This window comes from Mastomys coucha, unplaced genomic scaffold, assembly GCF_008632895.1.
Source record: "Mastomys coucha isolate ucsf_1 unplaced genomic scaffold, UCSF_Mcou_1 pScaffold6, whole genome shotgun sequence".
Lineage (NCBI taxonomy): Eukaryota > Metazoa > Chordata > Mammalia > Rodentia > Muridae > Mastomys > Mastomys coucha.
Window position 1 is genome coordinate 22,855,627 of NW_022196912.1, and position 16,304 is coordinate 22,871,930.

At 49.0% G+C, this 16,304-nt stretch overlaps 1 protein-coding gene and 1 non-coding gene across 4 annotated transcripts in view; one reads left to right on the forward strand and one right to left on the reverse strand.

The window, feature by feature from the left end:
• Togaram2 (TOG array regulator of axonemal microtubules 2) overlaps positions 1-15,690 on the reverse strand; it is a 41,682-nt gene extending 25,992 nt beyond the window's left edge. The window contains exons 1-8 of one of the 3 annotated variants that reach the window (XM_031356098.1): positions 15,586-15,690; positions 13,636-13,923; positions 12,359-12,561; positions 11,477-11,667; positions 7,543-7,589; positions 5,347-5,510; positions 2,979-3,129; positions 2,578-2,742 (exon numbers count right to left, since the gene is read on the reverse strand). In XM_031356098.1, the coding sequence (XP_031211958.1) occupies positions 2,578-2,742; positions 2,979-3,129; positions 5,347-5,510; positions 7,543-7,589; positions 11,477-11,667; positions 12,359-12,561; positions 13,636-13,837 (1,123 nt within the window). In that variant the 5' untranslated portion in view covers positions 13,838-13,923; positions 15,586-15,690. The other 2 variants (XM_031356099.1, XM_031356100.1) reach the window with 2 other exon arrangements.
• On the forward strand, positions 14,746-14,878 carry LOC116081307. Its single transcript, XR_004114810.1, has one exon. It is a non-coding gene; the product is annotated as a small nucleolar RNA SNORA51 (small nucleolar RNA).
• Positions 15,691-16,304: the final 614 nt, after the last annotated feature.

Here is a 16,304-nt window from a genome sequence, read left to right on the forward strand (position 1 = left end):
CTCCTCCATCCCATGTCTGACGTATCCCCTCAGCTCCTAGCTCTGGGGCTCTCCTCCATCCCATGTCTTTCTTCCTGACTAGTTCTGCTGGGAGACTTACTTGGTTCCCCTCCCTCAGAATGACTTTCACTATAGTATACCCAGGAGATCCTGGACCTAGATGTGTGTGTGTGTGTGTGTGTGTGTGTGTGTGTGTGTGTGTGTGTGTGTGTGTGTTTTACCACAGATTGAACTCATAATCTTCCAACATACCAGTCAAGAACTGTACCACTGAGCTTATCATAAACCCTGTCTTTACTTTATCTCTAGACAAGGTCTCACCAAATTGCCCAGGCTAGCCTTGAACTCATTGCGGAATGCAGTTGGCCTTGAACATTCACTCCTCAGCCTCCTGGATATCTGAGAATATAGTCCTGTACCACCATTATTACTGAGGTAGTAGCCAGTCTCCGACTGCCCTCCCTACATCCACATCACCTGCCAACATCATCTCTCTCCCACCTGGAATTTAAGCACACACTTGCTCAGACACACATTCAAACACATAAGGCCCCACAGGGGACACTTCAGCTTCTAGTCTCTAGGGTTTGTGTTAACTCTGTCTTGGCCCGCCCTTGCCCACCAGCCTCTCCACAGTGTTCCTAGCTATGCCTTCCCACAAGTGGTCCAAGAACTTCTGTGCTCTGCATACATGTGAGGAAAGGATTGAGGAAATGAAGGCAAGCTCATTTCCAGGCACCTGGTCTCCTGAGACAGGCTTCAGTCTCATGGAGTTCATTGGGGACATAATGACAATCAAGTTCCAGTCCTGAAATTCCATCATTTCCAAACTGACTGAAAATTAGGTGCAGGTGTAACTGATAAATCAATATAAGTGGCACTCATAGGACTGTCAAGGGCGTGAGGGGACTCAGACTCGGCACCCAGGAAGGTCATGAGAGGAAGGCACTGTCTTTTCCTAAGTCTAACCATCTACTCACAAACACACACAGTTTCAACAATGGCACAGGAACCGACCATCCTGGGTCCAAGACAACAACCAAAGTCTGAGGCTGATGGTCTACCATCACTGTGGATGACACAGGTCTTGAACTCTCCATTCTGCTGTCTACACAGTGAGTGCAGTGGGTTAGGCAGGTGAGTGCTTCTCGGTATTGATCACTTTCATGATAATTCTCTCTCACATACAACCCAGGGCACTCAGAATAGTGGCTCCTCACAGTCATTGCTGTGGAGGAGGGCACCTGCTAACTCCAGTGCGTTCTCTCCCTCTCTTATGTGTATGTGTTTGTGAGTGTGTGTATGTGTGCATGTGTGTGTGTGCGTGCGTGTATGAGAGAGAGACGGAGACAGAGAGAGACAGATATAGTAGAGAGACAGACAGAAAGAGACAGGGAGAGAAAGCCAGCTCTTGCATGTGCTAGACAAATGCACTACCACTAAGCTAAAGCCCTGGTAACCGTATCTCTTAATTACCTATAATTCTCACCTATTTTGCACTTTCTTCAAGTCAAGCCTCTTTCTAGATCCTAAATACACTTATTTTAAAGGGAATTTTAGGTCACAATCACGGATAAATTAGTATTACTTGTGACAGATTATGGTGTTTATAATAAAAGCATATTAATATTTAAAACCTCAGCTATGAAATTTCAGCTGTCTTATCAAACCTCTGAACCTAAACATGGGTCCCTTTGTTAAAACAAAAACCAAGCCGGGCGGTGGTGGCACGCGCCTTTAATCCCAGCACTTGGGGAGGCAGAGGCAGGCGGATTTCTGAGTTTGAGGCCAGCCTGGTCTACAGAGTGAGTTCCAGGACAGCCAGGGCTACACAGAGAAACCCTGTCTCGAAAAAAACAAAACAAAACAAAACAAAGATGGAAGGCAGAGTGATACACACACCTGTATCCTAACCTCTGAGAGGCTACAGAGGGAGACATGGCACGGTGATAAGAATAAAATGATAGATACTGAAGAAGAGTCCTAACTTAAGGCTTTTCTATTTAACACAAACCAAAAAGATACAAAGATACAAAGAAAATGCAAGTCAAAAACCAAAACTCAGGTTTACCTGCTCAGCATTACCTGCCATGTGACAGAAAAAGGAAATATGAATCAGAAGTAGTTTCAACTTTCAGTTTTTTAAAAAAAAAAAAAGTCTTTTCAAATGAAGAAACATTAGAATGCCTAGTATGAAGAAGAAGAGGAAAAAGAAGAGGAAAGGGAGGAGCAGGAAGAGGTAAAATCCCTTTAAAAGTGAGATGGAACGTCCCCTGTTTCCTTGTTAAGTACCCTGAGGTGTCCTTGCTAGATCTTGGATTCCTTGGTCCCAGCCAGCCCTATCCAGTCCAGTATGGTATGGACTGGATAAAGTCCAGTATGAAGTCACAGGCAGGCATCCAAAATCTTCCCAGAGCTCCCCTCGGAAGTAGTTCCTTGCCTGTATCTTTGGTCTTCATACTGATGATTTCTCTAGGACATGTCACGCTAGAGTGGCAGAACTGCCTAGCATGTACAGGTCCCCCTGACCATACCCGAGAGCACCCAGGGGTGGCTCAGAGAGAGTTCAAGTCCCACCTGATGCATGGCGGGCAAAGCCAGGCTCCTGCTTGCTGACAGGGATGCTGGGCAGGGAGGCTCGGTTAGCCCGCTTCCTCTGGAGGACTCCTATGTTGTTTCTGCGTGGGCTGCTCATCCTAGTGGGTTCCGACAGGGCTCCACTGCCCCGCAGAGGAAGGAGGCCTGTGGGGGAAAAAAAATCCTAGACTAAGCAGGTCCTCCAAGTCCCTGGCATGATGTTTCTGTGGCAATGGGTACCTCGGCAGATGACAAGGGATGAATAGAGATTCATCCCTGAGTCCTGTCTCAGGGTGGACATGGGGAGGAGACGTGGGCAATCTTCTCTTTTGGAAGGTTGAGAGCCCAGGAGTTGTCCAGGAAGCTTTCCCAGTGGAGATACCCACCCAGTGCATCAGTACCTTCCTTTGCTGAGGTTCTCCATGTGCCTAAGCCCTGGGAAGCCAGCTCTCTCTCCCGCTCTGGCTCCTTTGCCCTCCGAAGCAGCTCCATCTCCTTTATCTGCTTCAGTCTCATCTTTTCCTGGGCAGACTTGGAAATGGTGACTTGGACCTGGCACAAGGTCAAGGAAATATCTATTAACCTTAAGAACTCAACCGGTCTTTCTACACTTTTGTTGATTTAGCCATGAAACATAAGACTGCCTCCCATGTGTCAGCCACTGTTCCAGAGGGAACACAAAAGAGCTAAGTCCTGATTGATGCCCTAGGAGCTTCACAGAAGGGGTAGGGCACAGACAGTAAATAGTCAATCTCTCTGAAATGTCATGTGAGATACACTAGAAGAAAAGCAAAGCAACAAGGTGACAGCTTTGACTTCAGGGAAGAAACCCCTTAGACAAGGGACTCCCTTCAGCATGAAATTTAAGTGGAGACACAAATGAAGACAGGCAATAGGCCACACAGTTTTGAGGAGAGAAATGTTTTAGCAGAAGAGTGACTGACTGCAAAGACCCTGAGGTTGGGGTGTGCCCAGAATATGTAGGACTTTTAGGGCCAGTAACAAGGGGTTCCAGCTTTTCGTCAGGACATAAGAGGCCATTTAAAGTCTTGAGCAGAGGCATGACAGGATTCAACTCTTCCACTTGGGGAGAGCAGTTTCTCCAAAGACTGTATTTTCATAACATTTTATCTTTAAATAGATTGATATTCTTAAGAAGCTGTGAGGGCTGGAGAGATGGCTCAGCAGTTAAGAGCACTGACTGCTCTTCCAGAGGTCCTGATTTCAATTCCTAGCAATCACATGGTGGCTCACAACCATCTTTAATAGGATCTGATGCCCTCTTCTGGTGTGTCTGAACACAGTGACAGCGTACTCACATACATCAAATAAATAAAATCTTTTTTTAATCATACATTTAAAAATAAAGTTATGAAAATTGAGCCAGTGTAGTGGTGCATGCCAGATCTCTTGAGTTCGAGGCCAGCCTGGTCTACAGAGTGAGTTCCAGGAAGAAGAAGAAGAAGAAGAAGAAGAAGAAGAAGAAGAAGAAGAAGAAGAAGAAGAAGAAGAGGAGGAGGAGGAGGAGGAGGAGGAAGAGGAAGAGGAGAAGGAGGAGGAGAAGGAGGAGGAAAAAGAGGAGATGAAGAAGTAGAAGTTGTTGTTGTTGTTATTGTTGTTGTTATAAAAATGGGATGAGAATCCCCTTTATGCAGCCTCCACGAATGATGTTATCAACAACCATAGAACACTTTGACTTCTGTTTTCCAAAGATTATGCTGACTGTTGAGTGGAGAGAATCAAGACCATGGAAAGCCATTAGGGAATAATGAGACATCCATGCAAGAGTTGGGGATGGAGGTGGACCAGGGTAAAGAGAGGACACAGGAACAGTGGAGCACAAAAGCTATTTGCAGGTAGAGCTGGTTCTGCTGACACACAAAATAGAGAAAGAGATAGAGAGAAGGGAAGCCAAAAGTGGGCCTGGGATCTTTTGGCTTGAGCAGCTAGGAGTTGCCATGCACTGGGTCAGAACAGGAGCTAGCAGGGAACAAGCAAGCAAGACCTTGGAGTTGGGGTAATATGGTTGTGTAGCGTCCAGGCCTGTGACATGACTGTGGAGTGTGTGGCTGAGGCAAGCTGTAAGATAAAGTCATGTCACACATAGAACTTTCCTGACCGCCCTCATGGGAGCCTGGCTCTCGTGTTGTCTGCGAGGGATCTGTGTCTGTGATCTAGCACACACTCAGGGCGGGCCTTCCACATCTGCCTCAGAGCCAAGCTGCCATGCCTGCTTCAAAGGAAGAACACAAAGATCCCATAACAATGACTCTGTGTGACTAAATTCATCTCAATCAGGGAAGAGGAGCCACCTCCCGAAGGTCACCTTCCAAGTGCAAGGTATTTGTCAGCCTGTCAAGAACAGCTCTGGCCCATGAGCCTCTGAGTCAGCTGCATCCCGGCTGCTATCTTAGGGGTCAGTTCAAATTACACAGCCTGGTTCAGCTAAGCCTCTGTCCTCTTCCCAGCACTCTGCTCCCCTCCAGCCCACGTGTGACCTTCTTCTGTCCTTCCTCCTTGTTCCTGGTCCCCACCCTCAACCTCAGCTTTCTTCTTGTTTCTCTCCATCTCTGCAGTACTCCTCCCCCAGATTGTCGACAGGTTCTGGCCTTAAGTGCTTGGGAAGACAGCCTTGGCAATTCTTGGCTCTGCCTCATTCCCCACCAGCTGGCTGGCCAGCCACACACACACACAGCAGATTTTAGAAGCTTGCTTGCATCCAGCCAGTTGGGCCGCAGCTTCTTCTTCCTCCTCCCGCTTCCCTGGTACCTTGGTGCTGGACTCCCTCTGGTCTTCTTTGTTCTCCAGGGAGTGGGTTTCTTTGGCATGACTGGAGAATTCTGTCAGAGTAAAGGCAGACTGTGACGAAGCCAGAGAGGTTGGGGTGGCTTCCGCAGGCTTGGCTTTGACAGCTGGGACCAAAGGCTTTGGTGCTGGAGAAGTCAAGAGCAGGGACAGAGCTCAAGACAGTGGCACCGTGGGCTGTCAATGCGTCCCTGACCCTGGGCCTGATGGATTTTACAGTACAAGCTCTCAATCTTCAGTCCTTCTGGTCCACACTTCCCTAAGTTAGATATTCTCCAGAGTAGCATTGCCAGGGAGGTCAAGGACCATGTCATACTCCAACTACTCATTCATTCATTCATTCATTCATTCATTCAGAAAACAAGAACTGCACACTTTATTCTAAGTGGGCAGAGAGTGGAAAATCAGTCAAATAAAATAATCCTGCCAAATGTTTATACCACTCCAGCAGAACTAGAAAGGGCCTGAGAATTTTTGAACATTAGTCCAGTCCTCTCACTTCACAGATGGTGAAACTGAGGCCCAGCAAACCTTCTTCTTCAAGCAGTACCAACTCCATAGCAGCTCACCATCACCCTGTATTTTCCCAATCAGTGGATTTAAAAGTACATTTTAAAGCAGAGACAGAATAGGGATGAGTTCCCTAATTTCCTCCTACCCTTAAATTTGGGCATTCACCATCTCAAAAGAGCCGGCTCACCAGGGGTTCATTGAAATTGGGGCTGCCATCTGGGCATGCTCAGGACTGGAAAGGACATTTTGAGTGTGTGTATCCACATGGTTCTCTGCCACAGCTTCTGGCAGGGTGAGGAAGGGTTAAGAGGTCAAAGACGTGGGAGAAGAAGCAGATGTTCGGGGGAGGGAGCCAACTGCTAGAGTGAGGTTTGTGAAAACAGCACAAGATTGGAGACAGCATGGCATCCCTTACAGTGACTATTGGGCAATGTCACCCCATGTCACCCCCAGCTGACAGCCAGGGACAAACTGTGCTCTAAGATTTTTCATATATCCAATTTCTTACCCACACCCCCAAGGGACACCTAGAAAGCCTTGTCTGAGCAGGTTGTCCTTGTTTGTGGTAACATGGCCTCCTGGCCCAAACCCCCACGCCAGCCATCTCAGGGCTAGCGCATAAGGATGAATGGGGCCACATGTGTATGGCCTCAGGCACCTCAGGCACACTCCACACAACCGAGCCAGGGAGACAGGAGAAGTACCTGCCTTAGAGGTGTAGCTGCCAGCCCTGCCACGCAGGCCCAGCTCAGAGCCTCTAGGGCAACAGCCTGCCACTCTGCCAGCCACCACACTTGCTGAGCTGCTTAGTCAGGGAGCTGCCTGGGAGCCAGTCACCCTTCCTGCAGTCAGCAGAGCAGAAGCTCTGTCCAGCCTGATCTCAGAGTGCCCCTCACAGGCTGTGCCCTCTTTTCCTGCCCCCTAATCACTCTCCAGCTACAGCACAGCTTCCTTCATCCCAGGATCTCTCCCCAGCAGCAGATCATCAGCCCAGAAGGGATGACCTTCCACATCCATTCCCCTCCCTTCTCCCTCCTCCTTCTAGAAAACTGCCCTTCCCCCACATTTCACTCTCTGGTTGGCTCTGCTCCCCTGACCTTTGAGTCTGCAGAGAGCAACAGCCTGAGAGGCTTATGAGCAGTGGTTTAATGTCTCACTCTGTCTAGTGGGGGCATCTCTATATGCTTTACACAGAGCAAGAAGCGTGTGCTCGCTGTGTCAGGCCCACTCTGCCACTGTGCAGCCCTGAATGCAAGTCTAGCCGAGCTGCTTAATGGGCTCCAAGAGTAGCACTGTGAGTTCACTGAGCCTCAAGGTAGCCTGGATCAAACTACTCAGCCTGGGTCACCTGGTTCATCCCTCACCCCCCACCCCCATCTGTACCGTCATGTGCGATGTGAATTGGTGTGCATCCTGGTGCTCTGCAGAGTGGGTGCCAATAAGTATAGCTGCCTTCCTGCGTTGCCTTCCTGGTCCCTGGCACAGGCTTATCACCACTCTAAAGTGCAATGACTTCAGCTTCCCCATCGATCTGTGAAATGAGAGGCCTGGCCTGAAGGCCCTCAGGTCTCCCCTGGCCTAATTCCATAACCCAGAACACTGAGGCAAAGAAACAGAAACAAGATGAGTCCTCATGGGAATACGTACCCAGAGATTTGGGAGTCTTTTCCAGAGGCCCGTTCTCAGAAGTCAATCTTAAAAGTAAGAGAGAGAAAAGAACTGTGTGAAACCCAGTAAGCCAGAGACACCAGGGCCAGAAGCCCGGGGTTGCTCCAGGGTGGGAGATGATGAGATGGACAGAGATGGGCTAGTTCCCTGTCAGAGTGGCATGAGGTCCTGACACCAAGACTGGGTTGATCATTTATCAGCCAGGCCAGCCTGGGAATCCATGCCCAGGGCTAGGCGATTCTCTGGCTCTGCAAACATCTATGCCGTAGGTCGCAGCACCCATATGAAAGCTGCTATCTTAAGTTAGACCCATGTCTTTGACAGTAGCGTAGATGGAGAACCTGGATTTCTCCCTTCAGCTCCTGCCATATCCTCTGCCTTGGTCTGAGCTGCATAGTAAGTGTGCTCACTGCTTAGCCACCCCGCCTACCCACTGCTCCCCACACTTTGTAAAAAATGGATGCAGATGTTGTCCATTCCTGACTGTGTTGATGTTTGTTGAGGAGCAGCACACGCATGGAAGGTGCACAAGCAAGTGCATGCCTGTGTGTGGAGGCCCAAAGTTGACGCTGAGTGTCTCCCTCCATCTCCCCTATGTCTTGAGTTCAGCTCTCTCATTGAGCCCACCATTTGCTGTTTCAGCTAACATGGCTACCCAGCTTGCTCTGACGATCCCACCTGTACCTCTCACACACTGGGGTCAGAGATAGATCCTGATGGCCACCAGCTTTCAGGTGGTCTTAGGGACCCAGATCTCATGTGTGCACTGCTGCACATTTTGCCTGCTAAGCCACCTCCCTAGCCCCACAGTGGCCTTTTAACATCAGAGTGTGTCTCATTCCCATACCTAAGAGCTTTAAGATAGGGCTTAGAGGCCTCAGATGAGGACTCATAGGTCCCTCGTAGGTTGAACAGGTCTCACAAGCAGACTCTTATAACTTCCTAAACACCTCTGTCATTCCTCCCTGAGTGTCCTTGCCCTCTGTCTTTTGCTGTCCCTCCATTGAAATTTCCCCCAAGAAATCATCCCAGCCTCATTGAGCCACTTTTCTATTGAGCTATTGAGAGACAGGCTGGTGAGACCTTCTGTCTCACCTCTAATCTCACTGGACTTGGACTCATATATCTCTCATCCCCCCCTCAAAATGTATTCACCCTGGTTTCCAAAGCACCTAGCGATAGTAAGTGCTCAATAGTTTTTCTGAAGTGAATAAATGATTAGGCAGGTGAATGTATGAAGTGTGATAGGGTAAACGTCCCACCTATTTGCTAGACAGCCTTACAGAGGTGGGGAAGAAAGAGCCATGTTGTAGATGGACAGCTAAGGCGGGTGTTTTCTATGTGACGAATTCCTGCCAGGCTCTTAGCTTAGCATCACAGGTTTTTGAGATATGGCCATTGACCTATAATGTGCCAAGTTAAAGAATAGAATGAGGTTTTAAATAAGACAAGATAAACAAAATGAACAGATATAAAAAAAGAAGCAAAATCAATTTAAATAGCCTAGATTTATTAGTTAAATCAATGAAACAATGGAAGAGATGTGGGGGTAGGCAGGCAGTCTATGCTGTGTGGACAAGACAGAGGTGACCCCCTTCCTGTCCTCACCAGCCATGAAAGCCAGGTGAGGCCGAGGTGGAAGGACCGTGTTGATACGAAGGACAGAAAAGTGCCACAGAGGAAATGAGGCTCTGGTTCAGGAACCAGCACACCCACAAAGGAGTCAGATGGACCCTATAGATAGCACAGGAGGAGGGAGGCTGCTCCTGGAGGTCAAACCAAGCAGGCTCCTCTCAAAGCTGGTGGCAGAAAAGGCTGAAGAAAGTCAAAGGTCACAGAAGGGTTGCCTGGGGATTGGACACAGAAGTGGATGCTGAAAAGCAAGGGCCTGGAGAAGGCCGATCAGGACCATTTGGGTGAGGTTAAGAAGCAGCTGTGAGTGCAACGTGGAAGGCAGCAGCAGCAGCAGGGACAAGGACTAGATGGCAGCTTCTGTGTGCATTGTTGTTACAAGAAAGGCGTGGGGAGGGGCACTCAGTGAAGCACCAGAAGCACATGAAGCCAGAAGCACATGAAGTCTGCTGCTGAAGATGCAGACAAAGGGCAGCTCCTCCATCAAGGGGCAGTTTGGGGAAGCACAAGGTGCCTCATGTTGCCATGGTAATGTGAATTCCCTCCTACTTCCTCTAATGCTGACCAGAATGCCATGAGAAACCAGAAGTCCTAGTGATTGTGTGGGTCTCCAGGGAGAGGTCAGGCCTTGGTAATGTCACCCAGAGCCCCATGATCCTGGAGGTCAGAGCCACGAGGAAAGACTCCAAGAAAAAAGAAAGGAAAAAAAAAAGCAGGAATTTTGAGAATAGGCAAATTTAAGCAACAGATGAAAGGCATGTAGAAGAGTGCCTGGAAGATCAAGACATGGGTATAAAACCAGAGAGAAGGAGGAGAAAATGTCAAGGCTAGCCATAGCCCCAAAGGTCATGAGATAGGAGGAAAGGCCTTGGACAGAGCAAGGACTCTACCACTGATGCTACTGAGAGGAGAAGCTGGCACCAGGAGAAGCTGGGCACCAGGAGAAGCATCCTGCCGTAAGGGAAGCCAGTGCAGAGGTGAGCAGTGTGTGAAGGCATTATGGGACAGAACTCCCATCCAGGAGCAAGTTCATGGACACAGTCCCACAGCTCAGCAGGGCCCAGACAAAGATGGAGACATGGGTGTGTCCAGAGAAGGCAGCGCAGAAACAGGAGATCAAGAAAGCCGGAGAGAAATGAGAGACTTTGGAAGATCAGGCCAAAGAAATGCAGGAGGAGGATGCGATAACCATATGTAGTGATTTACGTGACAAATGTGCCCCATAATCTTGGCATTTGAACACTTGGTCCAGGGTGGGTGGCAAGGTTTGGATAGTGGGGCCTTGCCCACAGGAACTATGCCATTTGTGGGCAGCCTCAAGTTATTCCCTGTGTTCTCGATCTGCTTCCCACTTGAGGGTCAAGATGTGAGCTCTCCTGAGCTGTGATGCCTGGTGTTTCCCCACCATAGTGGACTCTTACCCTCTGGAACTCTCCATCCCTGTAAACTCTTCCAGAACTTGCTTGACCCTGCGGCGTTTTATCATAGCAATAGAAATATAAACTAATATGCCATACTAGGAGAGTCAGACCCATAGTTGCTGAACACCTACTCACACTCACGTACATTCACAGACACTCACATGTGTGTATACAATGCACACACATACACAGACATGATTACAGACATACACTTACCGGGGCATCCGTCTGAGCTAGCCACTGAATGCTGACAGCCGTCTAAAAGGTCCTGCCTGTCTTCTTTACAAGCAGATTCATAACAACCTAGAGCCTCTGCCAACTGTTTCTGGGTATGAAGACCCTTTTGAAGCCCAAAAGTTTTATGAAAAACCCATATACCCACACATATGTATACACAAACATGCACACACATGAGCATACACTATATACGTTATACACACATACACATTATACATGATAATGGTAGTGGTTTCAGTATCCATTGGCTAAGAAAATACATAATAAGAAAGAGCCACCATGAGCTTGATCATACCCTAAAACAATGTGCATTTTATTCATCACTATGGCAACTGTAGACATTGAGAAACTAGAAAACAAGTTGCCCACATTGCTTGCCATGTATGCCTTCATAGCCAGCCAGAGTCCAGGATCAGAGAAGCCACAACAACAATGCTGTGGCCTCCACATGTCTGCCATTCATGGAAAGAGCTTTTATGCTTTTCAAACCTGGTGCCTCAAGGTTGTGCCAGCTGTGGTGACTCAGAAGTGAGGAGCCCAAGGGAATGGGGTGGGGTGGGGTGGGACAAGTTACAGGAGAGATGACCACAAACAGACATTTAGATTTTAAGTAGGCCGCTTACCGCGTATGTGGGGCTCTGGGTCCCATCAGTGCATCCTGGCTGGAACACAAGGGGCTGGGCAAGGAGCCAGGCCTGCAGGGAGAGGTCCCTGTGGGCATCCGGGCCTTCGGAATGGGCGGGATCACGATGCCCCCTAGAGACTTGTGCATCTTCTCATCAGCGCAATGCAAGTATTGTCTGGAAATCTGCACCTGCCAGGGGGAGGGAGCCTGGTCCTTAGAAGCATGACTCACGCTGTACTTTCAGCTCCTGGTAACCTCACACAAAGCATCTCCTGCCAGCTGGCGAGAGGATGCTGGGAAATGTCCTCTTGTTTCCCTTTTCAGTCTCTTAGCCCCACTCCAACCCCTCTGGGAAGGTCGCCCCTTCCCAACCACTCCAAGTAAGAAGACTAGCAAGCTTTTCTGTCATGTTAATTATTTTTTGGATTTTTTTTTTAATCTTGTTTCAGAAAAATCTTTGACTATGTAGAACTGGAAGGGACCCTCTAGAACACCCAATTCAAAGCTCTGCTTTTAGAGATGTACAAAATAGCTCCAGGAAGGAGATGGGCCTCCATGCCAATGAGCTGGCATTAATCGAGAAATGACCAGAAGACAGGGAAAGTCCCAAAACATGAACACCAAAGAAAGCATGGGGACCACCAACTCCAGGACAGAAAGCGTCATAGCCCCCATACCTCTCAGGCAGCCCTCCAACACTCTCAGGCCAGATGTAACAGTGAAATGAGAGCCTAGAGTCTCTCTCGGTGCTATCCTGGTCTTCAGGATTGTCCTGAGACACTTGCAGAGATGTATGAGGCACAGGGACAAGAATTGGCAAAGGAACGGAAAGCAGATAAAGTAACTGCAGTAAAGACCTGGAGCTGCAGAGCTGCCTTACTTCCTGGCCACTGGCTCCTGGGTTCTGTTTGCCTCCAGGCGGGTCCAGGTCCTTCTCCTTGGCACTGCTGGCCTCAGGGGTGGTGGGAATGCTCTGGATGGGAGGCATTGGCCTTGGTACCCTCAGGAGCCTCTGCGAGGTGGTACGGGGAATGGTGCTCCGTAGAGGAACTCCTCTGGGGCCTCCCACCGGATCCAGAGAGGCTAAGCAGGGGTAAGATGGGGAACAAGTTAGTACCTGGAACACAGAAAGCTGCAGAAAGCTGTGGGTGATTGCTATGCTAACCTAAGGCCTCGTGTCCTAAGAAAAGAAGGGATGATGGAGGAGGGACGGGAGAGAGCCGGGCTCCCTCCAGCCCTGCACCCAGCATCCACCAGAACACTAAGCAGCAGGTTTTGTGGGTTCCTTTTTATTTCCATAGAACTTGGTAGAAATGAAAATCAAAGTCAAAGATGGTACGGGTGGAAAGACAAGAGCAGTGTTGGGCTAAGAGAGGGCACAGCTGGCCCTAGATAGACAGCTGGCCCTGGATAGACGGCATACAACCCTTCGAGTTCCTAACTTCAGATCGAAAACGTCCCTCCTCATACTCCTGTTTGGAGCACTCTCTCCCAGCTGGCTGTGCTATTTGGGGCAACAGTGGAGGCTTCAGGAGATGAGGCCCAGCTGGAGGAGGGAGGAAGTAGGTCACTGGGGACAGACCTTTGAAGGTTACAGCCCAGACTCTGGGTCCAACCTTGAGCTCAGCTTCCTGACAGGACCGGCCTCAGCCATGTGCACCCACTTCCATGAACAGAGCTTCCCCACCCTACCTGCCCTCCCCCATGCACTGAAATAGTGAACCAACATAGATCTTCTCCTCTTCAATTGTTTCTGCTCCTTGTGCTGGTCAGAGACATGAAAATAATAATATAATCAAGGAGTACACTGCAGAGCAAAGCAGCCATGTGCCTGGTGAAACCCAATCCTTCTGTGTGCATCCACAAAATGCCAACCGGCTGCCAGGCAGATGCAGATGCTGATCAATTCCTTCTGATGCCGGCTACATTTGCCTTGACGCCCCTAAGCTAGCCTAAAAGACTCACAGGCCCTCTCCATCATTTCTGCTAGACTTCATCCTCAATGCTATCTCATAACCCACAACAGCACCCACCCAGCAGAAACCCACTAACCAGCCCCAATGGACCTCCAAAAGCTCGAACACCTGCTGACCCTCATAGCCTGGATGGCCTGCTATGCTTGATCTCAGAGTGGGTGGTGGCTGGCCCATGGCTCACCTTGAGAAGATGCTGCCATGCCTTCTGAGAGCCGTCTCTTCTTGAGTTTGTCCTTAATCTGCATAGTGTCCCTGGCCACACTGCTGGCCTCTGATTCCAGGGAGGAAATAGCTGCCACTGGGAGGGGCCCCAAAGGCAGAGCTCCGAGGTTCCTGGGGTAGCCATTGCTGGCCTGCCAGCCTTTCAAAGGAGCATCCAGCATGGGCTTACTCTGGTCCTCATGTCCACTCGAGAGCTGTGATGGCTTCTCACCGCTTGGCAGGACACTTGACACTGGCTGCAAAGAGGCTGAGAGAGATAGACGCACAAGTGGCTTTCGGCCAAAGCTAATAGGTTCAAGGTAAATATAAGATGTGCCCTAATTAGAAAGCAAAATGTTCAGGTGTTGTGAGTGGTGAAGGGTTTGGTGAACTACTGGGCCCAGAGGAGTCCTAGAACCTGGAAACATGAGGGAAATTGTGGGCAGGGAGCTTACAAAAGCTCATCCACATTGTCTCTCTCCTTGGAACCCCTCAGCGTAAGTCCTGAGACCTGATGCTCAGCCTTGCAGAGGTTAGATTGTAGCTGGCATACAATCCAAGGACAGCCAAACTCCCCAACCAGCCACAGCCTGAGAGAACACACATTGCAGAGTCGTGGAAGCCTCCACGCAGAGCAAGGGGCCGAGCCCTGCCCTAGACAGTCTATAGCTAGACACCAGAGTCCAGGAGCGGAGTGTGACAAAGGGGCTGAGTAGAGTCAAGACGAACACCAGAGCAGAGCTACCATGCTTGTGACTCCACCTCCTGCTGCTCACATCCAGTGCCTTCCCGAGGCCAAGACACAGGTCCCCAGGGAGGCAGGCCTGGTCTGGCTGGAGCTTGAGGGGTTCCAGTTCACAGAGAGCTAATCCATACTGAGAGCACCCCTTTCGCATTCCTGGGGCCTCCTTCTACCACCCTCATTCCCTGAAGAGACCCAAGCAATGTTTGTTTCTACTTTTTGTTTAAGGTTTTTGTTTCAGAGATTTGGGGAGGTTTGGCGTTTGGTTGGTTTTGCTTTGCTTGGCTTCTCTACTACTTAAAATAATTCTTAAAAGTAGACATCACTCCACTCACATAAAAATTGATAGGCCTCCTTGTGCTCACCACAGGCTGTGTTCCTACACTGTCTATATAGAAAGAGGAGGCAGAATAAACCTACCCTGTATACACCTCAGCCTAGGCCACCGAGCCTGCTCTGAATTGTGAGTGGGGAGACACGGGAAGAAGAAGAAAAAGAAAAAGAAGAAAAAAGAGAAAAGAAAAAAAGAAAAAGAAGAAGAAAAACCAAAAACTTATATTGATAATTTCATATCGTACCCAGGAACCATTTTAAGGAATCTTGTGTTATAACCTGCGACCAAAAGCCAAATAGCAGTTTTTCTAATGTGTCTGCATTTGCTGTAAAGAAATGAAGCCATGCGAGTATTTTCATTGTCTGGCACTTTATAACAAGGTTGTATTTGGTATGAGCATTTGATCATATTTAAAGGTTCAGTATTTTTTTTTAATTTTTTATTTGTTCTAAAATAAAGTACTTTTTCCTCTAAAAAATAAAAATAAAAAATAAAAGTTGCTCACAAGTGTATAATTTTCAGCTCTTAAATTTTTTTTTCTTGTAGACAGAGTCTCATGTAACCGAGGTTAGCCCCAAACTTATCACATAGCAGACTATGATTTTCATTGAACTCTGAACCTCTACTTCCTCAAACATCCTGAAATTAATCATGATACAAAAGAACCTGCCATAGGTGGAGAATGCCCAAACACCCAGACACAGTCATTTCCTCCTCTGGCCTGGGTTCCAGCTCTGTGGCCAGTGGCCGTGACTGGGTAGCTTCTAAGGGATCCTCTCCTGTCCCATGCCAAAGACTTCAGTGAGGTCACCAGAGCAATTTGGTGTGACCAAGTCACCAAGGCAGGTCCTCACCTTCACTGTAAGCAAGGCTGGAGTCGATGCTTCCAGGTGGGAGCGCTCGGAGCCCAACACTAGTCCGAGGGACACTTCCACAGTACACTGCCACCGGAGCCGGAACTTTGGCTGGGGACAGAATCACAGGAGAATGGTACCTCTGGGGCCAAACCAGAGTATGAAGGAAAAGCAGCAGTAAGCCACTACCACCATCTTCTCTGCTAGAAGAACCTAGTCCTCACACCAGAGCCTGGTCTCCTGATGGGGGTACCAGCTGGGTAGTCACCTCAAGCAATCCCACAAGTCCTACGGGCTCCTTCTTCCTGCTTCCTCCCTCGTGCCTGCTTCCTCCTTTTCACTCATGCCTGCTTCCTCCCTCATTCTGCCTGCTTCCTCCCTCATTCTTCCTGTTTCCTCCCTCATGCCTGCTTCCTCCCTCATGACTGCTTCCTCCTTCTCTGTCAGCTTCTTCCCTCTCTGTCTGCTTCCTCCCTCCCTCGTGCCTGCTTCCTCCCTCTCTGTCAGCTTCCTCCTTCTCTGGCTTCTTCCTCTCCATCTTATTTCTCCCTCTCTGTCTGCTTTCTACTATCCTCCAGCTTTGAGTCAAGCCCCCTAGTTAGGCTTTTTTTCAGCCTCCTTTGGAGTCTCTTCCTCCAACAGCCAGTAAAACTGGCCCCTGCTGATCACAGCCCTGGCTCCTGTCACAGTGGCTCTCTGTGTTCTCCCTGGGCCACTCT